This window comes from Erithacus rubecula (genome assembly GCF_903797595.1).
Source record: "Erithacus rubecula genome assembly, chromosome: 1".
NCBI classification, from domain to species: domain Eukaryota; kingdom Metazoa; phylum Chordata; class Aves; order Passeriformes; family Muscicapidae; genus Erithacus; species Erithacus rubecula.
Genome location: NC_136658.1, coordinates 105473231 through 105501003, shown reverse-complemented (window position 1 = coordinate 105501003; position 27773 = coordinate 105473231). Strand labels below are relative to the sequence as shown.

The window sequence follows — 27773 nt, the reverse complement described above, 5'->3', positions numbered from 1 at the left end:
TGCTCTAAAAAGTCTGTGGAATGGGTCAGGGACTTCTTTAACTCAGATGACTGATGTGTCACGTTCCACATTTCCATGTACCCTATCATGTCAGTGATATTCTTTATCCTTGACAGGTATGTAACTTGTGAGGAAAGGAAATGTGGGTTTCTTTTAACAAAAGAACAGTGCTAACAGTTTCTTACAGTGCTCTTGTAAAGCTAGTTTGCAGAAAGGATGCAGATTATTATCAGTTATTTTACTCCTGTGGACTTTTAAAACATAGCTATGAGTATGTGTTTCAATGATTTCATATATATGCAAGTTTATTGTGGATCTTGCACTTTAGGGCAAGAAAAACAGGCAGAATTTTTAAAGGTTTGTTCTTAGTCTAATGGATCATCATTTCAGGTTTGGAACCCGTCAAATTTGAAGGAATTTGAGTCCAACCTTTTAGCACCTGAGAAGGATTCATTGAATTTGAAAGGGTTTTATATGCAAATACTTAAAGCAATCTTTGCTCTGTCTAGCAGGAGGAGCAATCCATTATTCCCAGCTGGGTACCACAAGGCTTTGTATATCCATGTCAGTCCCTCACAATACCCTGTGACAGGGAGGAGATTGTTGTGTATTACAATGAGATTCTTGCTGTTGGCATCACATCAAAGTTCAGAGACAGTGGGGAAACTCTCAAAATTTAGGTAAAAAGCCATGCAGGTATACTGTTTGCAAGTCCAATCTTTTACTTTAATGCAGTTTCCAAGTTCACAAATTTTTTAGCTGATCCGACTGTTTCTAACTCAACTTTCACTAAGTATGAATTTTAGGTATTTTTTTGCTTATCACCAGATAGTAAAGAAGGGAAATGAAATATTATTTGCTTAATACTTAGGTGAGATTAAAGAAGAAAACTATTCTTATATTTTTTGGTGAAGAGAAATTGTCCTTTAAATAACATGACAAGTGTGTGAATATTATGAAATAAAATATTTCTCTGATGACCTGTAGTTGTTCTGGGACTCAGTAGGCAAAGTTGTCACTGGATTGGTTCTTTATGAGGATACATTAGCTCTGTCAGCCTAATCTGTTTTACAAAGGAAAGCATAAGTGACAGTTTGTGAAGATTTGTGGGATTTTCAGGCTGTTGCAAAATCCAAGACAAGTCAGGCAAGTTAAAACCTTATTCCTTGAGCTGTGGCCTCAATGTTGCTGGAAACAGGTTTGAGCTCAGTTGCACTGCTTACATCATTAACATCTGAATTCTGAGGAATGAAAGGAGGGGGATGTCTTTTAAGAGTATTGGTTTCAGAGGCTTGGAGGAGCATTGCAACTGCACAAGCAGAAAAGGGACAATGTGCTTCTTAAAAGCATTACAAACTTGGTATGCAAAAGTGCTTTATGGATATTTGGTAAGTAGCAGAAAGTCTGGTTAAAACTTTGTTAGTTTGTTGGTATGGAATCCTGAAAAGTGCTGCTTAAAATTCATTCTGTAGTGAATTTTTTTGATGACTGAACTAAGACATGTACACAAATGTTTTACAAAATGTGCTTTGTAACATGACAGTTAATAAAGAAAACCAAAAAAATTCTATGACTTCTGGTAATAATTGCAAAGAGAAGCATGTGCAGAAGTGGAACAAACCAAAATTAAATTTTCTTAAATCCTGGATTGTTATTGCCTAAGAAGAATTTTCTGGTTCCTTACATTGTTCTGTCACTGAACCAGAAAACAAGTTTTGCTAAGGTAGTTGTTCTGCAGCATTCAGACATCATTCCACTACACAATTTCCAAGTAGAACAGAATTGGCATCATTCTTACATTTGCTAGGTGGTTGTCTGTTACTCAGGGTGCACTGTAGGTGCTCTTTGTGCTGAGTTCCATGTGCTGTGCAGGGATTTTCAGAATCCAGCTGTCCCTTGCAGCAACATTTACTGCAACTTGTACTGTTTTACCTGAGAAAAACTGTAAATTAACCTGAGCTGTTTGCCAGGTAAAACACTGTCAGTCACTGAGCTCTGTGGCACTGTGCAGTTGGAGTCATTTTTAGGTGCTGATGTTGCTTGGTTTGTCTAGACTTGGCAAAGTAGATGATTTCCTCTGTAGCATTAGTGTGCAACTGGTTTTATATTGGCTGTGCAGAGCCCAGCAGTTCAAGACCAAAGGAGCTTTGATCAAAGCAAACAAGGACATTTTGTGTGTATGAGAAGCATCTCAGGCAGTCAGTTCCCTGTGTGAGTGCCTTTGGGCTGTTCCTGGCTGGTAGTGCTCAGCAGCACTGTAATGGATTATTTAACCCTTCCTCCAGCAGGAGTTACAGACAGTTTGTCTAGACTAGCTGGATGTGTTATAAAGAGATTTCCTTTATATCTGTAAAATACCAGGGTTTTTCATGTGAAACTGAGATTCTTTCTTAATGTCAAAAAGTGAAGTTGCCTGTCATTACATTTAGGTAAAGGCTAAGGCACAGAAGAAAAGACATTTCAAACAAAGAAAACCCAAAACCTTCAAATGTTAGAATGATCAGCAAGAGAAATCACTTAATTTTTCAGGATCAGCTAACATCCTCTTCTTGAAAACGTTCCATTGCCTCTGAGGGCACTTACTTGATTTAATGTCATTACATTTTAGTACTGGAGTACTAAAAACTCATTTAAAGGACTGCAATGTCTATAACCTTTAGTTAACCTGATCAGCCTAAGTGAATTCTGGCCAAAAGATGTCAACGTTTGGTGTAAAAATATTGTGCCAATCTAAGCATAACATTGGTAATAATGCTTTTAGCACATTCTGAGATAATTCATTGCCTGTGTTGCCATGGCCAAAGGCTGGAGAGAAACCCTGAGCACACACATACATAGACACACACCTGCAGCAAAAAGAACTCTCCAGAAACGAACAAATGTACAAGAAATGAAACAAACTCCACTCTGGGTAATTAACCTTTAAAAAAGGAGAAATTCCAGTGATGTAAACTGAGCTACTTGCAGGTTTTAGCTTTGTAAAGCTTTTTGCCAGACTTCATAGCAATAAACACAGACTGTGTTAAGTTTGTGGGTTAAATGAAGAGCTCCTGGTGTATGAGAGCAAACTGAATGTGTTGTAATTGTGCTGTACAGCTCTCAGTGTGTGCACTGTAGTAGGATATTGGTGTGTATCAGCTCTGAAAGGCTCAGGTTAAAAATAGAGCATAGACTGGTCTTACACAGAACCCGGGTTAAAAGGCACTTAGCACTGGATTAATTAATTATTTTGGAGTGGCATCTTCTCTTTGTCCTTTGGCCTGAACTGTACTTGTCCTTAGCCAGATAAAGGGGTGTAGAGCTGCCAAACACAAATCTCTGTGGGGCTGAATCCCTGCAGGCTCCGTTTGTGTTCTGACTCCAGAGCCGGAGCTGCGTTGCCACCTAGTGAGAAATCTGCAGGGAGCTGCTCGAACAGCAGCTACAGAGGGAGAAAAGAAACATCACCTGAGTTACCAGTTCATGTCTCAGTTGTAGTTTGAGATGCACTTAAACGTATGGAAGCATAAAACTAAGGCAAGTTAGCATTTCCTGATAATACTGCGAAATCTCGTTTTCTGGCTTCTTTATTCCTTAGGACAAGGACAGTGTACAGACTGTTGAGATTGGATATATTGTCAAATGTGGGGTTTTTTGCTGCTGTAATCTGGCCATTTGTTGCTATTGCCAGGCTGTCAATGCTGTTGTGCTGGGAGGTGTTTGTGCAGGTTCCCAGGAGTAGCCAGAACCAGTGTGTTGGAAGAACAGCTGCACCAAGGGCAGAGGGAAAAGGATGGTTGCAGCTGGGGTGGGTCGATTCCTTGGCTGTGTTAATGGTGCAGCTGGACAAGCATTGCACCAGCATGAAGGTGGTGCAGGGGGAGAGAAGGAGCTGGCAAAAGAGGGAACAATTGCTGCATTTAATGGGGGTGCTACTTTAAAGTGTTAGTTTTCACTGCAAGAAACACAATCAGTGTAACTGTGGGAAATCACAGCCCTCCAGTTATTTCAGTAAAGTCACCGTGGCCATACAGCTGAGGATTTTGCCAGTTCAGTGCTCCAGCCAGCATGTAGAATTGCTTTATCAAATACACACCTTATGGCCAATTGTTTCTCTGTTTTGTTTTTATTTATTTTTCAAAGAAATTTCACGGCATACTCTTGGCAGATCTGCTGCTGCACTTCCATCTTTTTAGGAGCTCATTGTATCACAAAGTGTTTAAAATTGTGGTTTGCGGTGTAAAAAACTTTGGTCTATGGTGCTTGGGAAGGTGTTGGCTTTCAGACTGTTACACAGTGCTGGGAAACAGGTGGGAACGTGGGATTTAATAAATGTGATTATCACCAGTGAACCCCCTTTCAAAATTTGATTGATCACAATTTGAGAGTCAATAGCTATTTTCAATTTCCTTTCATTAATTGTTGAAAACGGTCCCACATTAGAAGTGTTTCAGATTGTACAGCACAGTTTGCAGTGTCTTCAGCAACAATTCCATTTCTATTTGCAAGGCAAACCTCGTGACAAGAGAAAACCCTCCTTACTAATTTTGAAATAAATTTATGAACTTTGTAACCCTGCTTCTGATGATTATATTCTTTCTTGAGTTTGTGAAGCAGTTCAGAAACTGCTACTGTGCTGTAGAGGAAAGACAGATTGTGCATATAATTAATTAAAATCCAATAATAATCCAGGAAGTATTGCTTCCACGTTCTTATGTCTCTTCTTTCCCTTTTCCCCTGCCTCTGAACCTGCTGTCAAGTAATAACAAAGAGGACAGAGAATGTGGAAAGTCTTAGATGAGAGACTAATCTTTGTTCTTCCTTGAAAAATGTTTTTTTTTTTTTCAGTGTGGTAGGTGCTTTGTAAAAAGTTGCTAAGAATTACCATTTAATTAAATGAAATGGGTTTAGGCTATCTGTAGTAGGCAGCTGTTAAATACTCTTTTGGGCATTCTTAAACATTTTTATTAGTTCAAGTTGATGCATTTCCTAAAATTTCCTATCTTATTTATGAAGCATTGCCTATTTAGCATATCAGTAAAAACTAGGAAGTAATTAAAAGGAGAGAGAGTTGTTTTCATGGACACAATCATGCAAACCAACTTACACTGTCTGTCAAGATACCTGATTCTGGACAAGTTTGGTAAATGCATCAGAAGTTGAGGAAAAAGAAAAGTAGAATTTTTCACACCCAGTTTCGTGTTCATTATAGCTGAGAGAGTATAAATTGAGGAAGGAGAGTTGCCTTTTAAGTCTCCCAAGAAACCAAACTCTAGCTAAAAAGCCATGAACGTGTTTATATTTATGTCCAAACACTGAGGAAAAAATAGAGTAGCAAGTGCAAGTTACTCAGAATTTAGCAAACATCTACAAAGTCTAATTCCAGAAAATGAAGATTCTCATAGGTTTCTTCATGGAGGTCTCACAAAGGGAAATATTAGCTCTAGCTGCATTTTGCTGTTCTTGCTTCATGCCAGCATTTTGTTCCCAAATGCTACAGTAGCATTAAAACAAAAGATACTGATGGGAGGTGGATTCTCTCACATTGCCACTGTACTTGTTGATTCCCATGGTGTTTTTATCAAGGGCCACTCACAGCTCCCTGCAGTTGTTTGGTTTTGGTGCATGTTTTGGGCATGTTTGCTGAGCTACAGATGGATTATGCAATAAAGATTTGGTGTACTTGCTTTTCAACATCCTAAGCAGCTTTAAGGGCTGCTTTTCCAGGCTTGCTTTCTTTCTCCTTCCATATTCCTTCTCTTTCTTAGGTTGAGTTCTGTAATTGAGGTTGCTCATGAGCCACTTCCCGTGCTAAAACTGCAAAACAGTGAGCCAGTGGAGACAAAAATAAATTTGTATTTTCCTTAACCGAGTTAGCACTGAAATGGTTTTGGTGTGTGGTGTGACAAGCTGCAGGCTGCTGGAACACAGGGCAGGAATGTGTGTAGGATGAGGGGGAAGCAGCCAGCAGTTAAATCAGCTTGGCTGCCCTGGAGCCTCAGGCACCCCAAAGTGTGTGGGAGGAGAGGCAGGAAAAGCTTTTAGTGCTTGTTGAGGCAAGGAGTCATTAAATGGTCAGATGTGTCTGTCTGATGAGGACTTGCTCACATATCCCAGGAAGACAGGAATTGTTGTTTTAATTAAGGGAAAGGGGAATACTCTTTCATGGAAGAAAAGAAAAATATTTAAAAAGAAGAAATCTTTGGGGCAGAGCATTGCTGTGGTTCTGTAGTTCAGGAGTTTCACTGCCAATGTCAATACAGGATGTTCCCTCCTCCAGCTGCTCGTTCCTGTTGCAGTGTGTTGGCCGTGCTGAAAGCTTTTATGACTTCCCTGATGTATTATTAGAATAATAAAGCCTAGAAGTAATTTACACAGAGCAGCAAGAATGGGCAAAGATGGGAGATAGGGAAATTTTTGAAGTTAGTATTTCCCTGGAAGTTCACCTGGTTTTAGAAGTGTGACCTCAGGTAGGGTGTGATTGGTTAAACTGGAATTTGGAGTTGTGCAGGATGTTCAGAGGGGCTGTTAGAGGATGATTTGAGGCAGAGGTGTGTAGTGTCTGCAGCAGAAAGGAAATTAGGAAGGAAATCAGTGTGCTGAGCATGGCACCCCCCTGCGCCCACAGCTGGGGCTCAGGTGAAGGACCAGAGTTAAGTCATGAAAGGGGGGAGGAAATTTCTTAGTTTCTTATTTATCTTCTTGATTCCTTCCACCCAAATCAATAAGTGCTTGTTTTAATTGGCAAAAATTAAGTTAATTCTATCAAGGCCGCTTGGCTGAAAACAGCAGCTGATGAAGAATCTCCCTGTCTTTATCTCAACCCATGAGTGTTTTGTCCTTGTTATTTGTATTTTCTACCCCTGCCTGGCTGAGCAGAAGCCTGGGTGGGAGTTTAACATCTAGCAAAGGCCAGTAATCCACAGGACAAAACCCAGTGTGTATGTGTAGGGTGAGACAGTTGGGACTGAGATCTCTGTGTGTCCCATGTCCATGCACATTTCCAAGGCACACAATTCAGTTTAGCTGTTTCTGGAAGAATTCCATTTGGGTGGTCAGGAGCTTCTCTATGATGGTCACCAAAGGATGGTGAGAATGACATAACCAAGTGAACAAAGTATATTGATTTCCCTTCAAAACTTACTACTACCACATCTGTTTAAATTATATATAGTCATATTTTTCTGTACAAAATATATAGAAGCATTTTAAGCGAGAAGCTTACTGATGCAGATGCTTTCTTTCAAAACACTGTCATACCCAAGCTGTGGCTGAAAAACTAATCCTTTAAAGGACTGAACCTGGAAAATCAGAATGGTGTATGTATAAAAATGAATTGTGTATACATAAAAATGACATGTGTCTTCCATCTTGCTAAGAAACTTGGAGCTGTCTGTCCCAAAAAAAGATGGGGCTGCTGCAGTCTGTGCATGTGACTTTTAAGATAATGAAATGGTGCTGTTATGTAGGCTGCTGGAGATAATCTCATTCTTCCATGAACATATTTTTAAATATCTTCAGTGTATTTGAGATGTTTTAAAACCTTGGGTATCAGATTTTGAAAGGAAATTAGGTATTTGCCAGAATTGTCAGAGATTTTAGGATATTAGGTTGTTAATTCCTGTGGGAATTTTAAGTGATACTCATGTTTTATGTTTTCTATCAAAGACTGATACATCTTTCTGTGCAATTATTTAGAGCAATTATCTTTTCTAGTGCTTCCAACAATTCACTTTCAGTGTCACTATCCACACACAAGGCTGCATTTTCTCTGGTGATTATATCTGGGAATTCACTTTTCCATCTTTGAACTTTTCTTCTTTGCTACTGAAGTCTGAACTTTCCTGCCATTTTAACAACTTTAGTGCCTCTCTAAATAATTAGCCAGATCAAACATGGAAACTTTAACATGTCTCCAGTTGCTAAAAAACTGCCTCAAAGTTTTGTAAACAGACTGAAATTCTGGAGCATTTATTGGTAACAGTTTTATAAAAGGATAGCTTGTAAATGCTTTTCAAATTATGATGGAAAGTATAAGCCTGTGTGCTAAAAAAGTTAAATGGCACACCAGGTGTTTTTTTCCCTGTTCCTGGTTGTGTGACAATACCTTTCATGCAGCTGGAAGAGAAACTTCCCAAGCCTGAGCTTTTAAAAACTTGCAGTTCTATTTATTATCATTGTTGTCAATTATGTTTAATTTTGAAAAAAGTGCTGACAGAGAAGGCTTAAAGAATGAACCAGAAAGTAATTTCTTCAGCCATATCAAGAGGAGAAAAATAAATAGATGAAGGGTTCAGAAAGGATTCAAATGAAGTTAAATAGTCCAGCCAGTAAAAGATGACAGTTTGGTTTAGATTCCAAGACCTTGTCTTGCCCGAGGGTTTGTTCTTTCAGCTAAATTTTGTTTACTAGTGAAGGAGATTGCTGTAAATGTAGGACTCAGGACCATTAGTAAATGGCACATCACCTCTTGCAGCTTACAACCAGCTTACTCCATTGGCAGATTCTAGAGTTGTCTTGAATCTTTTGTAGGTCTGGAATATGAAAGGCTAATTGGTATATGGGATGTGTCTGGGACCTTTATTATTACACAGCATGACTCAAATACTCAGCAGATGTTTAAAAAACTTAACAGGAGGTAGGAAATAGTTAATACAATATTGTATTCAGAATGATGCCATGGATAATATTGTGACTCACAAGATAGTACTGGGATTTTTCTTTGGAAATCCTCAATCCCCTGGTGCAGCCAGATTTCTGCTTGGGTTTGTGTTGCATTCAGAACTGGAACTGTGTCTGTGAACCTCCAGAGGTAAAATATAATTCAATCTGAAAAAAGCGTTTGATAAAGGATTGAGTAGATGCTGATGTTCATTTTTTAAAGTGAAAACAGTGAAACATATGTATGCCATCTCTGCCTTTTCTCCTCCTCCCCTTTCCTTTTTATGGGTCTTAAACATGACTTATTTTGACTTTTGGGTCATGGTCCAGATGTGCTTCAGAATCCATCATCTCTTTGCTGCCCTGTGGCTTGTGGAATCAGTGTGCTGTGTACTTGTCTGTCTCTTTATACCTCCCTTTCTTTTTCTTAATAGGCCTACTATTGAACAAGTCCCTGCTGTGTTTAAAATAGGACTTTGTTGTGCTCTTAGCCCCAAGACCCCTTAGTCATAAAAAGCCTTGTTCTGTAACTTCTGTTCATTTGTTTCGCTGTTTGGAGATTTTATTTTCCACTTTGTTTCTCCTTCCTCTTGTGCTGGTGCTCAGCCTGTGAGCAATTGTTGCACTCATCCAATATTACACAGAGGAATGAGGGAAATGGCAGTGTGTACTTTCTTCCTTTCAGTTCTAATTCCTTCCCAATAAAACCCACAAAATATTAATAAAGGGAGCAGCCAAAATAAAACTATTTTGAACACCATTTTTGCTTGTAAACAAAGCAGAACTTTCCTGTAATTTCTTTTTTGGATATTTTTCACTTTGCTTTCCATCTGAAATAGGTATCAGATACCACAGTGAAGTGTGGTGGCACTGAAGTTGTTATAAAGTAAGAACCAAAATAAAAGCAGCCTATTTTCTGACAGTCATAGTCATACACAGAATCACAGTTTTTTCATTCTGTTACACTGTTCTCAGTGTGCTCATCTCTGTTTAAAAAGGACTGGGACCTTATTTAGTGTCAAATCATTGCCTGCTGTGATGGGAGGGAAAGTTGGTGTGGCTTTAGTAGTTGTTCTGCATTAAGGTGAAAGACATACTGCTGTTCTCTTAGCTTGTGGAATTTCCTCTACATAAATAGATGGACAAATAAAAGCCAATTTTTGCATTAATTTCTTTATCAAAATTTCTTGTGTATCACTGAATGATACTTCTGTTTGCTGTTCTGCTTGATGGTTTCTAGAGGATTGTTCTGTCATTTCATTTTTAGGTTGTATTTGCAGTGTTGTGAGGGAGAGCATTCATAATTCAGGTGTAATAGGAAAGTTCTGGTAACAAAATTTGCACTGTGTGAATCTGAAAAATTTTCTTGGATTGAAATCCAGTAATTTCTAAACTCTCAGCTTTTAATTTGAATTTGTAGATGGCTGAAAGATCCAGAGTCTAGCATAAAAAATCTGAGTTACTGTTAAATGTTTGACATGAAAGAATGTTCATCTTGCTGCTTCCATTTTTCAATACAGTTGATTCATGTTAAGAGTATAAGAGGGCACATGTGAAAATAGTGCATTTTAATAAATTTATTTCCAGTGTAGCCCAATTATATGGTGAATATTCTCAAAGCAAGAAATCATATTTTTATTTCTCCATGAGTGCATGTATAGGTCATTCTTGAACAATGACCAATTGTATGGAAGGAGAATAGAAAATTAAAATGTCTGCTTCAGAATTCAGATTGACATTTTCCTCACTTATCAAATTATCATCAAAGCTATTCATTCAAAGTTTTGCTATTCTTTCTAGAATACAAGTAGAGAAGTTAAAATAAAAAAAGTTTAAGGATGATTAAATAACAAAAATACCAAATAGTTTCAACAAAGAAGAAAGAAAATTAATTCAGTGTGATTTGGTTTTTAGCATTTCTTTATCTGCAGAAGGATTCATTTGTGATCAGAAAAATAAAGACTGTTGTTGAAAACAAAATCTCTCAAGTTTTGAGAGATTGAGAGTGGTTTCTGCTCTTCTTTTAATTGCAACTTTTCCTGCTTTATTCACTCTTCTCTAGAGCTGAGATGCAAACTAATGTATGCTGATTAAAAATTATGCCAGTATCATTTCATATAATGTGGTTTTAAAATAAATACTATTAAAGAAGTAAACTGCAAGAAATTTAAACATAAGAAAAACATTTCTTTACCTATGAGGATGATCAGGTACTGGTGTAGGTTTTCTGGGCAGGTTTTAGAGTTTCCACAGCTGGACATGTTCAGAGCTCAGCTGGGTGTGAGCCTGCACAATCTGCTCCAGTTCACCTTGTTTTGAGCACAGGATTTAGAGTAGAGACCTCCAGTAATTAAGAGTTCTATAGTGTGGTGAAAGTCTGTCTTCTGCATTTGGAGGTAATTCTGCAGTGTTGTTAAATATTTAGGATGAAAATCTCAGTGTTGTCTGGAACTGTACATTAAAGGAACTTACTTCTGTAGAGTTCTTTACACTGTGACCAAGGAGATTTTCTATTAATATGTAAATTCAAGAATCTGTTAAGTTTTGAGAGATATGTATTTAATTCACCATAATTAAATGTCATCTTGCCAGTGTTCTTTATAAAGATTAATGAATTTATTAACAATTTCAAATGTGTACATCCTTCCAAACATTGTGTTCTTAGCAGCTTGAACATGCAGCTGATCTGCAACTACCTTTTTTATCTTCCACAGATCTGAAGAGAGAAGCCAGTATCTGTCACATGCTGAAGCATCCTCACATTGTTGAACTGTTGGAGACATACAGCTCAGATGGAATGCTTTATATGGTCTTTGAGTTGTAAGTTTCTCTCCTTGATTCTACCTTTCTGTGTTGTCATTTGCTAAATGAAATCCTAAAAATGCCTGCTCACACCTGTAGGTTTTGTAACTCAGAGGTTTCAAGTGCTTTGAAAAGATTTATTTCTGGTAAGTCCAGGTTGTGCCAAATTACTAAAAAAGAAAAAAAAAGGTTGTCCCACTGTCTAAGGGGTGAACATCAGGGCTTTCTAAAGACAGGCATGATCCTTTTTGATGGGTAAGAGGGTAACAGAACAAGTTGGAAATCTGCTGGTGGACATCATTTTTTGGTAACTGGGGGTATTTTGTTTCTTTTTTTCCACACTGTTGTTTCTTTGGTACTGCTTTTCTATTATTAGATAAGAAAGTAAAGTTATTGGTGTATTTGAATATTCTTGCAAATCAATATACCTGTTCACAATATATGAAAAGAGGCTTTTGTTAAAAGATTTGTTTTGAAACTTCGAATGTGAGAGTTTAGTTGTAAGAGGGAACAAAACGTGACTTTTCAGCAATGGACAGGTATTTTTATTCATCAAGAAACAAAGAAGGGGAGCAGCCCCAAAATTACCACATTCTTTCTTTGAGAGAAAATTATTAGTTCTTCCTGAGCTTGGTTTTATCTAAATGAGAAGAATACAACCAGACATGTGAAATGGTCTTTTGTGCATGTTCTGTCTTTGATCTTCTTTCTCTCTGCCTAACAGCTCTTATTTTTGTGCTCTCTATATTTTCATTCCTTGTCAGTCTGGGCATGTGTTTTACCTTTTAAATTTCTCTGATCATCCTCCATTATGTTTTCTGATTGACTTGAAATGCTGATGTTGGAGTAACCACATCATACTTTTATGTTTGTTAGGTAAAACTACCTTGCCCCATAGAGCCAAGAAATTGATTTGAGATGTCCACATAAAAAATAATTCTCACATGTTTTACCATTGAGGTAGTAGAAAAGCCACAACAAAAACATTAGGTAAAACAGAAAACTGTGTTTGCAAGTCTTCTGCATTTTTAGATGAGTTTATAAACTTAGGTTTGTGAAATAATTGTTCTATGCTTTCCTCTCTGTACATTTGATTCAATACTGACTTTGCTTTTATTTTGAAAATCCTAAAGCATGGACCAAGGGACTTTAATTACCCTATTATGAAATAATTATGTACACCTTGGGTAATCATACTCAGATAATTAACAAGATCTTGAAATGGAAAAGGGTTTTGCTTCTATTTTTACCATGCTGATAGCTCAGAAATACGAGACAAAAGCAGTAATTATTTTTTAATGACAACCCTATTATAATTTATGTTTGTACACACAAAAAAGCAAGCCTGAACAATTAGAATTACTACACAAATACTGCACCTGACTTCAGGCCACATGAAAGAAGGAATTACAAAGCTGATTATTTAAGGGATGAGGATTGTTTATCATATGGATGTCCTTATCTCCTTTGTACACAAAAAACATCAGTCTTTTGTAGCAGTGACAGCAAATGAGGCAGTAGGAGCACCTGTGCTGGAAATGTGGGAGGCAATGGAAGAGCTGTGGAGGATGTGCTGGAGGGGATGCTTGGGTAAAGATTCAGCAGCAGACTGGTGTTTGTGTGGAGTGAGATGCATTGTGTGAGTCTGAGCAGTTAGGGGCACACTCTGTAACTGTGACCATAAAAACAAACTGGGAATTAGCAGAAAAGCATCTCTGTACATGCAGGTCATTCATTCCCCCCCTGCTGCTTTCTGTTCATTATGCTGTTACTGTAACCAGCTCAGCTGATTCACAGCAAATTTCTGTGTACAGTAATAAAATACATTTCATTAGGGTCTGAAGTGACCAAAAAGGAGAAGACAGCACAGTTCTGCAGAGGAGACATGAACTCAGATGTGATGAGTGATTGTGGGCTGGCAGGTGCTTTGCATGAAAACTAAGGCAGACCCAGCACATGGAATGTGTGGAATAACCAAACCTAAAACTTTGTGCCATCACTTGCACATTGGATCCATTGGTTCATGCTGATTCACAGGCTGTGAGCTGCACGGAGCAGCTGCTAGGAGGACCCTGAAGATCTGGCCAAACCTACTGACACAGGAAAAGTACAAGTGAAATAGGCAAATGTAGCATGGAACTGGTAACAGCTGATTCAACCACCCAAAAACATGTACAGTTTGTGCCCAATTTTGAAAGCTTTTGTGAAAAGAAACATTTTAAAAATCTAACTGGGAATCATAAAAGCATTGATGAAGATAAGCAGTAGCAATGAGGTTTGACACCCAAAAATGAGCTGTGTTTTGAACCCCTTATTCATACACCAACTCAAGCACTCTCTAGGATGCCCTGTATCTCAGATTACCAGAATGCTGCATGGTGCTGCTGTAATAAATTGCAGCATATTATAAATTGCAGGTCATAATAGATGAAGTGCACGTGTAGAGCAAGAAGCAGACCCTATCCCAGAAGGTCTTAATGCTAAGCTGAAAATATTATTTTTAAAGTATTTAGGTATTACTGCATTTCAAATGAGGATGTATCTGTGCATAATTATTTCCCTCACACACATCCCAGTGTCCAGAGGGACTCTTTTCTCTGAAGGAAATGATCTCTTGGAGGTTCTGGAGACACCTTACATCTCAGAAAGGCCAGCTCTACTCTCTATAACAGAGTTGCAATTTTCTTTCTTCTATTTTCTGTTGTTTGCTGGCAGCTGTATAGAATCATGGGGTCATTTAGGTTGGAAAAGACCTCCTAAGATCATCAAGTCCAGCCATTAACCCTGCAGTGCCACGTCCCTAAACTCCACATCTGCACATCTTCTAAATAACCCCAGGGATGGTGACTGCACCATTAACCTGGGCATCCTGTTCTCATGCTTGACAACCCTCTGTGAAGAAACTTTTACTGCTATCCAATGTAAACCTCCCCGAGCACAAATTGAGGCCATTTCCCCTTTTCTGATTGCTTTTGTTACCTGAGAGAACAAACCAACCCTGACCTGGCTACAACCTCTTTCAGGCATTTGTAGAGACTGAAAACCTCCTGTTTTTATTTAGAATACTGTTTTCTCCGTGGTATACAAGTGTCATGTAATACTCTATTGTTTATTACATTTTTTCCTAATGATCATCGATTTTAATCAGTGAGAATATTTTGAGAAGGATCAAAGCTACCTGCAATATTTCTAAAAGAAATAACATTTCTAAAAGAAAGCAAATACTGATTTTGAAGGGTCTGAAGACTACAATTTAGACTTATGAGTGCATTATTTGCAGTTTATCCCCAGTATATATGGGCTGAGAGTACTTCATGCTGAAGAGCTCAGACACAGCAGTGAGTGCATTCCAAATACCTTGGTGTCTGGTCATTTGTAGAATATTGTCTCACCACTATACATAGATTGGGGTTTTTTTCTTGGTGCATTCTAGGGGGGATTTCTACCTTGGGACATTAGAAGAACTGATCTGTTAAGATGCAGCAGTTAGGATGTCTGTATAAATATAATTTTATGCATAAAGCTTTGCCATTTAATTTAGCTAACATGTAAAAATGCTTCAGGTTTAAAATCTCAGATTTATAAAAGCAGTACTTAACAGGGTTGCAGTTGGCTTGTTTGAGGTAAGTGAAGATGGCAAGTGTGTAAAAACTGCCCAGGTAAAGGGGAAAATGCCATTGTGCACAAGCCTTGAATATACGTGTTACAAAACTCAGCAAACTCAGTTATGAACAATATGTCAACTCTGAATTTTTTATCTTACTTTTATTAAGTAATAATTCAGTTTCCTTAATGAAGCAGTGCTTCTAAAGCTTTCTCATTCTTCATCAGTAAATTAAATTGTAGGCCACATCCTATTAGTTCTGCAAATTCAAAGCTGTCATACTCCAAAATATGAAAACACAGAATTATTATGCAGTATGTTGTCTGTTCTTCAATCACTGCTGGTGTCAGAGCAGATTTACAGATACATATATATATAACTTATTGTAGATAGATAGATACATGTATATATTTAAAATACACCAGTATGGTAAGTTCATGTCCCTTCCATGAGCTCCCTCTGCTGGTGTCAGGGAATTCTCTCATGTTACTACTGTCTTCTGATTTTTCTCATATTTCTTTACATCATCCACTTCTGTCTTCAGCATGAATATATTTGCATGTTTATTTCAGAGGATTTTAACTTTTTTTTTTTTTTTTGTGGTTTTCACATGCTAATGCTGGTAGTTGCAAACCCCTGAGACTTCTTGAACTTTCATTCCATCAGTATTTCAAAACTTTATTGCTCTTATATCATACAAGGCTTCAGTTTTCTGCAAAGTCATCTTGTAAGTGGTTGAGCTATTGCTGAGTTTTTAGTCTGTTGGTTCACTGAATTTTCTGGGATTTCCCATAACTGAGGTTGACTCTGTCTTTTTTCCAGCCTCAGCTAGACAAATATTTCATTTTTCAGGTAAAATTCAGTACCATGTGTTGAATGTATTGTATCACATGGAGTGATACAAGCCCTCTTTACCCATGAATCAAAATCTACTCTTCAATAAAAAGATTCTGTCTTGAAAAAAGACTCAATTAAGTTAGAGATTAAAATGCACCTGGATTCATATTTGTGCTTGGAAGTCCAGCAGAGTTCATCTTAATGGAGTAAAACTTCCAAATATATTTGCCAAGAAGAAATTCAAACTGGCACTTATTGGTGCAAAATTTCAATGAAAAATACTGGTATCTCTAAGTGGGAGTTAGAAATACATGTAAAAGACCATGCTGATAATAAACACCTTGTGTAATAGAAAAGTTAATGTAAAAAACCTGACATTCCTCCCTCCATGTCTCAGAAACTACTGATGCTGCTGAAAGGCTGGATCTTTAGTTTCACTGATATGGTACAAAGTACAGATAATTAGTCTTCTAAAGGGTTCTGCTGCTCCATGAGAACAGCATCTCCTCATTTTTGGTAGCTGATTATACATTTTATATATTCTACATTAGAGAAAGGGTTGAGAGGTTGACATGAGGGATTTTTTTGCAGTGATTGAGTGAGTTCCAGGTTTCTGCTGCTGTCAGTGAACCTGCCCCATGGCTGCTGTATGGACTCTGATATTCTCTGAGTGATATTTAGCCCTGAATGCAGACCTGGTGTTGGGAGTTGTGCAAGACAGGAAAACTGCTGGGAAAAACCCTACAGAGGAATATATTGATGCAGTGAAGAGCAGAGGTGGTTGGGCAATTTGGGGTTCTTTGCACTCTTTAATGTGGTTTTATTTTAGTCACCGGTCCCTCTTATAGCCATCAGTTCTCTATCCATATGATATTGTATTTTGCATGAGGGAAACCTTTGGGATTTATTTGGGAATTAAAGCACATGGCTCCCTAAGCAGAAGTTTGGCATTGCAGGTATGTAGCAAAGCAGAAGTGATGCTGATATTCTGATTATCTTACTGAAACAGCCCTGGGAGTGTTGACTGTGCAGATGCCCTGGAAATTCTGCCCTTTGGGGGCTTTTCCCCTTGATTTTTTGTAGAGAGTAAAAAGCAAAGGTGTGAAGGCTGAAAATGTCATGTTATATTCAATGTTTTTGCAAGTATTAAATATGAGTTATGTTATTTTTATTGTTCTTGTTAAATCTTGTTACTCTCTTCTTGCCCCATCAGATTGAACATTTCTAGATACCAATCTGCCTTAGGTCCCTTTCAGGAGAGGGAAGAGGAGGGCAGCACCAGTCTGCTTTCATTTCAGGGAAATGGCAGCCTAATTTCAGACTAAGGCCTGTGAATATATCTGCATCTAGAGTGTAATGCTGCTCATTGGGGGAAGTCAGGTGATCAGAAAGATGAGGGAGAAGAAGAAGAAGGTATCAAGTTTCAGAGCTGGTGATAGAGTATGTGGGCTGTCAGTGTTCTCAGGTATCTGAGAGCTGTAAAATCTCCTCTTGGCTGCTTAGTTATCCAGAGGAGAATGCCAACTGGCAAGACTATTTTTTAAAGTCTTCATTTAAAATTCAAATTGAGTAACATTTTTTTATTGCTGCAGTCATTAGTATAGAGTTGCACTTGTAATGCTTATAAGAACACAACCTAACATCAGGAGCTAATTGTTAAATTGCAGTATCCCCTTTACAGGGCATTGACTTTTCTTGCACACCCTGTTCAATGAGCAGTTCAAGCAATAAAGTAAATGTTTGGTATTGGTAATGCTTTAAAAGAATTGTTACATGACTTGAGGACATAAAATGGTTAACCTGTGGCAGGCCATTTTCTATTAGATTACCCATTAAATGCTGTTTTAGTGAGTAATGCACTGTACTTGTATCTAGAGTACTTTATATAAGATTTATGTAAGGGAAATAAATAGGTTTATTAAGCATTTTTATGTAATTGGTTGTAATTATCAATTATGTAATTTAAGCATTTTTGCCTCTTTTTACCTGCAGTATGGATGGAGCAGACCTGTGTTTTGAAATTGTGAAGAGAGCAGATGCTGGATTTGTCTACAGCGAGGCTGTAGCCAGGTATTTATTATAATTTTAATTAATCCCTCTGGATAAATAGAAAAGAATGGAATATGCTGTTGTACAATCTGTTAGCTAAAAGTTGAAAGTTTGAGTACCAGAAGTAATCCTGTTTCCACACTCTAGATGTTTATTACAATAATTGGCATAATCAAAGAAGAATTTTGGAGCATTTTGCCATTTACTAGTTACAGATTTGGATGAGATTACTGAGTAAAAAGGTATTTCACATCCAATACTTAATTGGCTGTGTTTGCCATTATAGATCTTATCTAATGGCATGAAGTGACTTGACTGACAGGGTGAGAATTTTACTGCTATTGCTGGGTGGAGTTGGTTTGCTTTTTTCTTTCAGTGACCTGAATAATCACTTCACCTTTTCACAAGTTTGCAGAAGGGTAATGAAACCCTATGGTGGCCTGATAGTTGAGCCCAAAGCCACAGGATTCTTTGCTTGCTTTTCTCAACACTGTGGATTTTTTAGTGTTGTAGAAACCAGGTTGGAGGAGACATTCAAGTCTGTATTTCACCCTCCTGCTCAAGGCTGGGTCAGCACAGCATTTGTATCATGTTCCTCAGGGCTTTGTCCAGTGGGGTCTGGAATACCTCCAAGAAGGGAGATTCCACAGGCTCCCTGAGCAGCTGGATCCAGTGCACTGGTGTGTTCCTATGGAATAAAACATTGCCTTTAACCAGCTGGAGCCTCCAGAGGACAAGGATTGCCTCCCTTAGCCCACAGCAATGCTCTGCTGCAGCACAGGATGCTGCTGGATGTGTTTGCTGGCTCTGCTGTGGTCTCTGATCTTTGGGGCATCCTTTGGACACAGTAAGAGGTTCCTCTCCAATCTGCAGCAAGCAAGCCAAGACCTTGGTGCAATCCTTTTCCAGACAAATCAGGCACTGATACTCACTTTTTTCTTCTTTCCTTTGTATTCTGTTACTTAAAAAATAAAAAAGGAGGGTCCCTGACTTCCTTGTCATGTCAAGCAGAATTACTGAACATTTGAAACCTTTACAAAACCTTGAAAACACAGATTTTTCTTTACTGTTTTCCCTCATCTTTAATCAGAATAATTCTCAAACCTTAGATTGTATTATTTACTATTATAAACATAAACTCCATTCTACAGAACTCTGTATATTTGAGGTTAAATTGGTTGGTTAGTTTTACACAGTTAGATAGTTAATACTTAGATTGTTAAATGTGTATAGTAATTTCTCCTGCAGGTTTGTCATGCATTATGTGTTTGTTTTTTCAGTCATTACATGAGACAGATACTGGAAGCTCTACGTTACTGTCATGATAATAATATAATTCACAGAGATGTGAAGGTAAGGGGGCTTAATTACCTTTTTCTTTTACCACAATAATGCAAAGTACTGAATTTCAAATTCTATAATTTAGAAAAGGGAGGAGCTGTAGAAAAGGAATCTCTATTTGTTGAGTGTCTTTACTCTTACTGTGTCATGGGAGATTAAAGCTCACCCTAATTCCATCAATTTAGAACATTTAGAAGGTCTGTATTCACAAATAACACATGCATTTGATTACAACTTGCTTTGAAAGTCAGTTCAGTTTCCAGTTTTTGAATATTCATATGGAATCTGCTTGCATTTTGTTCTTGTTAGGGAAATGTGTATATAAATTAATTGCATAAATTAAACTGGAATTGGTAGTTTATTGGCATCAATTTGACAGCATAATGACAGCCTTCATTCACACCAAGATTTCATAGAGATGCACATGCTTAAATGCTGCAATATTAGTAATGTTATCTACTTCTTGGAGACAGTCCAATAAACATTTATTATTATGGAAACTTCTTTAATATAGATGAATTTGGCAGGAGAAATGCAGTGTTTAAGACCAGTATATGTACATATTGGTTTTGATCTGGTAAACTTTGCATTGTTCCTGTGAATATTTATGGAAGTTGTTTATCCCAAAGTACTTTATTGTGAGTAGCTGGGAGTTTTAAGCCAAGTGGGCTTGACTTTCTGCAGTTTGAATATGCACGTTCCTTCTTAATGTTGTTGCCAAAAGTAGTTATTTCCACTTCTCCAAAAGTTTGGTTTCATCCAAAGTGAGTCAAGCACTGTAGGAATTAAAGAAAATTCTAGCAAGCTCTGATGGTGCAGTTTGAGAAGTAATTATTGGATTTTAGTGAATAGAGAAGATTGTAAAAGAGTAAACTGCTTCAAACTCCTGCAGGTGACTCTGAGGGGAGAGAGTACAGAGACTGAGCTGGTGATTTCTGTCAGGAATCATTTGGTCTTCTGTAGCCAGACATTGCAGACCATTCCCAACCTCTTACTCCTTTCCATTATGTAACTGGCTTTCTTTTTAAATTTGGTGTTTTAATAGTCATTCCTTAAAACAGATTCTGAAAATGGGCTCTTAGTTGCTGGTAGAATGTCTCATGTTGTTCTCTGTTGAAAGATTTTAGGTACTTTTAATTATTTGGTTTTGGTACCTCATGAATTTCACAATTAACATCATCTTTATGTTGCTGTGTCTTTGTGAAAGCTCCACTTGTTTTTCTTGGACCACATTCTTGAAAAAACAAGTTTTAAGATGTTTCACTGAGAGTCAAGTGGGAATTTGTTTTAGGCTTATCCTGTCTCTAGAACCTCAGAATCACAGAGTTGTTTTTCTTTAAATACCATTCTTAGAAATGAACCAGATTACATGGGTTAGGAAAAAATGTCCAAGGTATCAGTCTAAAGCAGTGAAAACCAGCAGTGGGGTTTTTTTTGGCAAAAACAATGCAGAGCTGTAGGGTTTGGGTGTAGAGCACATTAAACTGACTGCAGTATCCAGGCTCTAGATGTCACTGTAGACACTGTTTTGAAAGGAAGTAGTCTAAATGACCACTTCAGAAATTACCTGAATGAGTAAAAGTTCTTTAATAAAATCTGTAAGGTTGATATAGTCAGGCTACATTTTCCTCCCTTTTAGACTTTCTGTGAATGTTATTTTGAAATGTAAAATGCTTGATTGTTCTCTGCTGCACAAGAAAATTGGCACATTATAGCTCATATTTAGGTATCTTTCAGCTCCCTTAGCTCCTGACTGATTAGGAAATGAGACAGTTTGGAGTAGACAAAGTTAAAGTTTGCTGTTGTCTGCTGCCAGAAACTTCACCTGACTTTTTCCAAGTGACTCCAGCCTGGGACAAACTCCTTGTGCCCCACATTCACCTCTGATGACAGATTAAAACATGAAAGCTTTCACAAGGACTGTAGTTGTCCTAATTGCTCTCACTGCTCTGTGAGACAAGATGTTTCTGGAGCCCCTACATCATTTGACCCCCTTCAGCATTGCTCAAAGACAATCAGAGATTTGTTTCACCCTCTGTTAACATGGTCCTGCAGTGCTGGGAAGCTGCATCATACAGTGAGGAAAACAGAAGATGAAGGAAAGAAAACTCAAAAGACAGCTGTGCATCAGAAATAGGAATGTCAAGGACTTTTTCCCTTACCATAGCATTTGTTCCTATTATTGATGGAGGACTCAGCCATTCCTTTTATTCTGTCATGGCCTTGCTGTGTCAGGAATAACTGGAAGGTGTCTATTGAAAGAAGCAGCATTGAAAGGCAGCCTTTCCATTAGCAAATGTTATTACAGAACAGTTTGTGTACAGAGAAATTTTCATGTAAGAGAGCAACAGAAGAGAAAGGGGAGGGGTGTGGGTCTGAAATGAGATTCTTTTCTTTTCTTGTAAAACTCTTGCAATTTGAGTACCATTTGTCACTGGCTTATTTTTGCAATAACTTCAACAGAATGGTTTTTATCAGTAAAACATCAAGAGGTTTTGCAGTCTTTTGTGAGCCTCTATTGTTATATAGAATTTTCCATCATTGCAAACATCTTAATATAAAAATATCTTTTAATATAACTGTTGTAAGAATAATTTAATCACATCAAGAGTTTTAGTTGCAGTGGTTTTATCCTATTTATTCCACGTATTCCAGCCTTGCTCTATAATTTCCATGTAACTTGAGTACCTGTATGTTTTGCTGATTAGCAAATTGGTGTGCAACTGGGGTCAGGGTGAGCCTGTCAGCAAAATGTAGGCATTCAGAATTTCCATTATGAGTTTATCTTGGTAGGTGTGAATGCTTGTTTCCTAAATGTGATCATCTAAATAGATAAACCTGCTAAAGAAAAAATGCACCTATTCTGCCTTCTCTGTTACAAAGATTCAGTTCAATATTTCTGTGACTGGGAGTCAAAACCAGGGAGTTTTTCCAGGGAATAGGGCCAAGCATTGTGCTCTGCACTGTGTGTCATATGCACAGTTGAGTTGGTCTAGGTGACCTGAGACTTGGTCTGTGGATAGATTTGCATGGTGATTTTTGCACTATACAGAACTGTGAATTCTGAAAGCACACTCAGTTACCACTTCTGTCTTTCATTGCCTGAGCTGCTTGTAGCTCAGCATTTCAGATTTTGCTGGTAGACTTCAACACTTCTGCTTTTAGGCATACCTAAGAAATGAGTAAAAATAGTATATGTGTTTGTGTGTGTTTATGTAACTGTATATTCCACTATTTAAAAAATAACCAGAATAGAATCTGTTCTTTAAGACAGTCTTCCCTTCTCCATCTTTGAATACCCAAAACAAGAAATCTGTTGCATGTTATTTTCCTTCCACTCTTTTCACTTTGAAGCTTCTCTGCTTTCTGGGGACATTCAGTAATAATTGCTGTTTTTTCTGTATTTTCTGGAATTTACTGTGGTCCTTGAGATCCAGTAGCACCAGTTCTTGGTGAGGATTTTGTTAGATAATAAACTGTTAAAATGTGATTAAGGCAGCAAAACTGCTATCAGAGTTGCAATTGAAGTGTCCTACCTGGCCACATTTTTTTCTGAGGAGCACTTCCTCATTCAGTATACAAGTTAAGACACTCCAAAAACAAAACTTCAAGTATTTTTTCTCTGTGTTTCTTCAGGCAATGCTCTTTTCCCCCTGTTTATTTTCTCTCATGTGCCTTTGTCTCCTATCTCAAGGTCCCTGTGCTTGTTTGTCCAGCCCTTTTCCTATTGCCCTGTTAGTATGTTCAGAAGCAGTTTTGCTGAGAAGTGTATTTATTCTGCTTGACCTACCTGGATTTGAACATTTACAACCTTTCTGGTCACTAAGTTTATATGTTTCAATCATTTGCTCACACAGTCAAAAAACTTGTATTCTGATAGATGAGCTGGCTTCCCATGCAGCACATTTGAATGGCTTAACTAAAAAATTGACAGATATTTGTGGTTTCTAAACCTCTTTGCAAACCAGGTGCTGTGCCTGTTTGCCTTCTGATTTTATGTTCACTGCAATAGAAATGAATTGTTTCATTGTTTTTATTAAATAATTCACATGTCACCTGCTAACTTTTGATTTTGGCAGCAGCATATCTAACCAATGCAGGAAGTTTGCCACATCACCTGTATTTTGCTGTAGTGTTTTCTAAATCTCCCTCATGCCTTTAAGTTTTGGGGGATTTTTCCTCCATGAACTCTGTTGTCAAATGCTAGACCAATGCAGGACTCAATTTGTTGTTTCTCAAATTGCCTGTACTGCAGAAAAGCTTTTCCACTATTTGAAATAAGAAAAACTTTGATGCAGTTAAGAACTTTAAAGGACATCATCTTGGGCAGATTACACAGGAAAAAAGTCAGGCATATGTCTTTTTTTGGTGCTATGTAGAAATGTTGGAGTGGGATCTTGCTAAGAGTTAGTCACAAAGTTATATTTGATTAGTAGTTCCCAAAGTTTTACTCATTTTCTTGCCTTTTTGATAAACACTGAGGAAAAGTTGTTGTGACTAGGAAAGCATAGGAGGAATGACTTCAGGCTATGCTGCCTGCAGAAGCTGTGTTAAAGAGAAACAACCCCAGGCAGGCATTGTGCTAACTGCAGTTGCATTCCCTGTAAAATGTACTTCATGCAGGACAGAAGTGGTGGGGTTTGAGTTTGCCTGTGCAAATTAAAAGAGAATTTTGGTGGTGACCAGCTCTGCTCACCCAGACTTGCAGCTGATGACCTAAAACCTGTCAGCATCCCTTTGCCATCTTGGACTGCTCAGCTGTGTCTTGCTGTGGTTACTTGGCCATTGGATGTGCAGCACAGTTGTGGTTCAGCCATCCCAAGGAAAATGTCTGTGCTTTGTTCAACCTCCTTGTAGAGGAAACCTGTGTCCAAAACTCATTACTGATAACGAGAGAAAACTGGGTCCTCAACTTCAGCCTAGTTTTTGCCTTCTTCCTTGACTTTTTTAGGTAAAAGGAGCTGTCCATAGGTCAAATGTAAAATGTCTTTTGGATTATGTGGATATATAGGTATCACACTGTTGGCTGTACAAACTCCTTGGATTCCTTTGGATATACACATTGGATTTATTATGGCTAGTGCTGGTGTAGCAAGAAAGATGATTTGAAAATACAATATGGTACCATTTTATTTAAATATTTGCCATTTTATATCAAAGCCTGCCTAAAGGCAGTTAAAATTAGTTTATTATTATTTATAATCTATGAAGATCTTTCCATATTCCTTCCCATTTCATTGAAAATATCATTGGTACATTCTTGATGTTCTGGTGTGGATCTTGTAAACAGGCCATAAAGACTTTTCTTAAATGTTTTATCTAGCAAAAGGGTTATAACTGGATCTAAACTGCATTTAGCAGCAGCAAGGCAAGTAAGGAAATTTTTAATTTCCACTAGATAGTTTAACCTTGGACAGTCATTATATGTAAGCAGTACATAGAAAATTGGCTTAAAAATATGGTACGGAAGAAAGCAGACAGTTAATACCATCAGGATGACAAGAATGTTTCTTTTCACTGTTCTGTAAATCAGATGTTTTTCTCCAATAGAGGTGTTTCTTTGTATTCTGCTCAGATGTCTGGTAAGAGAATAGTACGTCCACAAAACAGCCATAAAAGACAGAAAAAAGCATGCAGTGGCAAAGGAGCCTGCAATTATTTCGGGACGTTCACCAGCTTCTACCTTGATGTTGTAGCATGTGAGGAGCTCTCCTGAAACCCTCTCCTGGACGTTGTAGGTGATGACTGTGGCTGTTATGCACAGCACAATCAGCCAGATAACGCCACAAAAATATTTCGCGAATTTCGGCCGCCGGAATTGGTGCAGCAGGTGCCCACAGAAGTTTCTTGGAAGAGCTGGGCAGTGCTGTGTGCCACAGTTCTTGGTCAGGGTGGCATACTGGCTGAAGGCAATGGAGCACAGGATGGTGATGGTCACATACATGCTGACCTGCATCACCAGTGCCCCCAGGTGATGGGCGATCCTGCACACCACCGAGCCGTAGGGCCAGCGGTGCCCGACCGCAAAGTAGGCAGCCAGGAAGGGCATGGTGCTGCAAACCAGCAGATTTGCAGTCACCAGGTTGGCCAGGTAAATGTACTGTGTCCTTCGGGTGGCAGCTTTCCGTGAACATACCCAGACAGCCAGAATGTTCCCAAAGATTCCAGCGGGAAGGAGGCAGGAGTAGATGATGGGCAGAGCTACGGTGGTAGCTGGCGATGGCTGCAGACACGATGAATTGTTCATTTATGGCAGTATTTCTTGAGTGGTCAGAGCTGAAACACAATTGAAAAATTAGTTTCTGTAATGTACATCTGGCGTCTCTTCTTTGCTCTTGTCTCAGCTGTTTCTTTGCCTCCCTCACTTTGCAGTGCTCCTTTGATGCTGTTACCTTAAGTTTGTGGGAGGTTACACTTTGGGCATTCTCTTCCACCAGAATTTCATGAAGAAAAGTTAAACCCCAGAGCTTTTATGTGCATTCAATCTAATAAAATAAATTAGGAATCTGAAGGTTCAAGCTAGGGTCTGGCAATAACTTCTATGATCTTGGTTTATTTCACAGTCTTCTGGAACGTCTGTAACCTAATTTAGAAACCACTTACAGACCAGTTAGAATTAAATAAGCAAATTAAGTGTGAAGAATTACTTTAATTGCAGAAATGCAAAAGAGTATCTGTACTTCCATTTAACTGCAAATTACTCTGTATGCTGCAAGGATCTCGCTATAAATATTTATTCTGTGCTCATGTCTGTATGTGGTGTTACTTTATCACAGCTTTAATGTTAGATGTGCATTTAGCAATTCAGTCTGTGTTTTTTAGCATATACAATGGTGGTTGAAATGCAGCATATTAATTTTTTCCAAGTTCCTTTTTCAGTCTTTTGTTGCTTTCCAAACTGCAAATAAATAAAAAAAAGCTCTACACAATGACTGCATGTAAAAACTGACATTTCAGCTTACAACCTTGTAGTGGAGAGTCTTTATTGTTGTATAAATACATATACATGTTTTAGTGGAGTGTACCCTAGTTAGCTTTTTTTTCATATCAAATCATATGGAACAAAATAACAGATTTCAAACGTAGTGAGTTATAATAATGTTTTTAAACAGCTGTAAGCAAATGAACTCAGATGCTGAAGAGGATTTGGTGTCACAATGACAAAAAAGCCCAGACACCAATTATAAAAACTGTGCTGTGGGCTGTGTTTGACAGACTTGTAAATTAAACTAACTTTCATAAGTCTTGCATTTTAGTGTACACTAAGTTCCAGATGTATTGTTGAACAAAAATGTATTGAATTCTTTTATTATAATGAGTTAAAGTCACAAAGTAATTGTTGAATTTTCTCATTTTAGAAGTCTAATGAAAATTTTTGTGTCATAGACCAAATTCCATCAGATAAAACAAAGAAGTGGCAATTTCAAGCTTACCTATACAAGCTGCAGGCACCTTCCTTTGCTGAGAGGAAATATTTCTCTGGTGTCCTTTTTATCTCCACTGCTGCAGTGAAAATGCACTGGAATTTGGGGAGTAGAGTTAAAAATTTCTCTCTGACATTACTAGGTTTTCAGAATGCACACTTTCCTTTTATAATGTCAGGAGACAGGTAGGCGTTTATAACTCAGAGAAAAGTATCTCTGTACAAAAAAAAGCTGTGAAATTAGGTGCGATCAACTCCATTGTGGGGAAGAAAAAGAGCAGCTGTAACAGTCCTTTAGGTGCATCACGGAAACACCTTGCAGTCCTTATATAGTGCTTTCCTCTTTTGGGAGGTGGGGGGGTTCTCTTTAGGACTGCCCACCTAAGCATGGTCATATTATATCAGTCATATTTAACAGTTTTCCAGCTCCTCAAGCCATCTGTTCCCAAAGCCCACGTGCAGTAGTGCTGTGCCCATGTCTGTCCCCAGTGAGTGACCAAATGGACACATCTCTTCTGCCTGGTCAGGTGATGGATTGTGCAAAAGCAATTTACAGCTGATGCATCCAAGGGTTCAGCAGGGAAAATGGACTCACTGTCAAGAAATGCAGTGTTTGACAGTAAACAGAGGTGTACACAGAGCAGTTTCCTCCCTCCACAGCGTAGGTATGATCACAGATCAAACTCTGTAGCTCTGCAGAAGTTGAGACTTGAGTTTTCTGCTTTCAGATACATCTGTGGTGTAAGATCAGGCTTTTCAACTGCTATAAGTAAGTTCCTTTTATGAGAACAGAAGTTTAATATGTTTCTTTTTTTTGCTAGTTTGGCTTTGTTTAAACATGGACTGTAAGAATTTTCCTCATGATCTGTTGCCATTGTTCAGTCTCATTATTGCTGATTTTTTTTTTTTTACTAAAATGGACACATAAGCTGCTTTCCTATTATGAATTCATAGCTGAACTCATTTACATTTATTTGCTGTGGAGTATTAGTAATTAGGTTGTAAAGCTGTAATTAGTTTGCATGTATTTTAATTCTCATTCTTGTTAGATTTAATTATGCCTTGTTTTCCACTTTC

At 38.0% G+C, this 27773-nt stretch overlaps 2 protein-coding genes across 5 annotated transcripts in view; one reads left to right on the top strand and one right to left on the bottom strand.

Moving 5' to 3' along the window:
* The window catches only part of CASK (calcium/calmodulin dependent serine protein kinase), a 185120-nt gene that overhangs the window by 66726 nt on the left and 90621 nt on the right, over positions 1–27773 (top strand). For all 4 annotated transcript variants that reach the window (XM_079302009.1, XM_079302012.1, XM_079302011.1 and 1 more), the window contains exons 3-5: positions 11355–11460; positions 17876–17953; positions 19213–19285. In XM_079302009.1, coding sequence (XP_079158135.1) covers positions 11355–11460; positions 17876–17953; positions 19213–19285 — 257 coding nt within the window. The remainder of the gene's footprint in view (positions 1–11354; positions 11461–17875; positions 17954–19212; positions 19286–27773) is intronic.
* On the bottom strand, positions 24210–26918 carry GPR82 (G protein-coupled receptor 82). The gene is made up of 2 exons (XM_079318148.1): positions 26707–26918; positions 24210–25549 (listed from the first exon to the last, which is right to left on the bottom strand). Exon 2 carries the CDS (start codon positions 25518–25520, stop codon positions 24477–24479), a length of 1044 nt encoding a protein of 347 aa, XP_079174274.1. The 5' UTR covers positions 25521–25549; positions 26707–26918; the 3' UTR covers positions 24210–24476.

Coding starts and splice junctions, on each gene's coding strand:
- GPR82 (XM_079318148.1), bottom strand. CDS start 25,520: ATGAACAATTCATCGTGTCTGCAGCCATCGCCAGCTACCACCGTAGCT.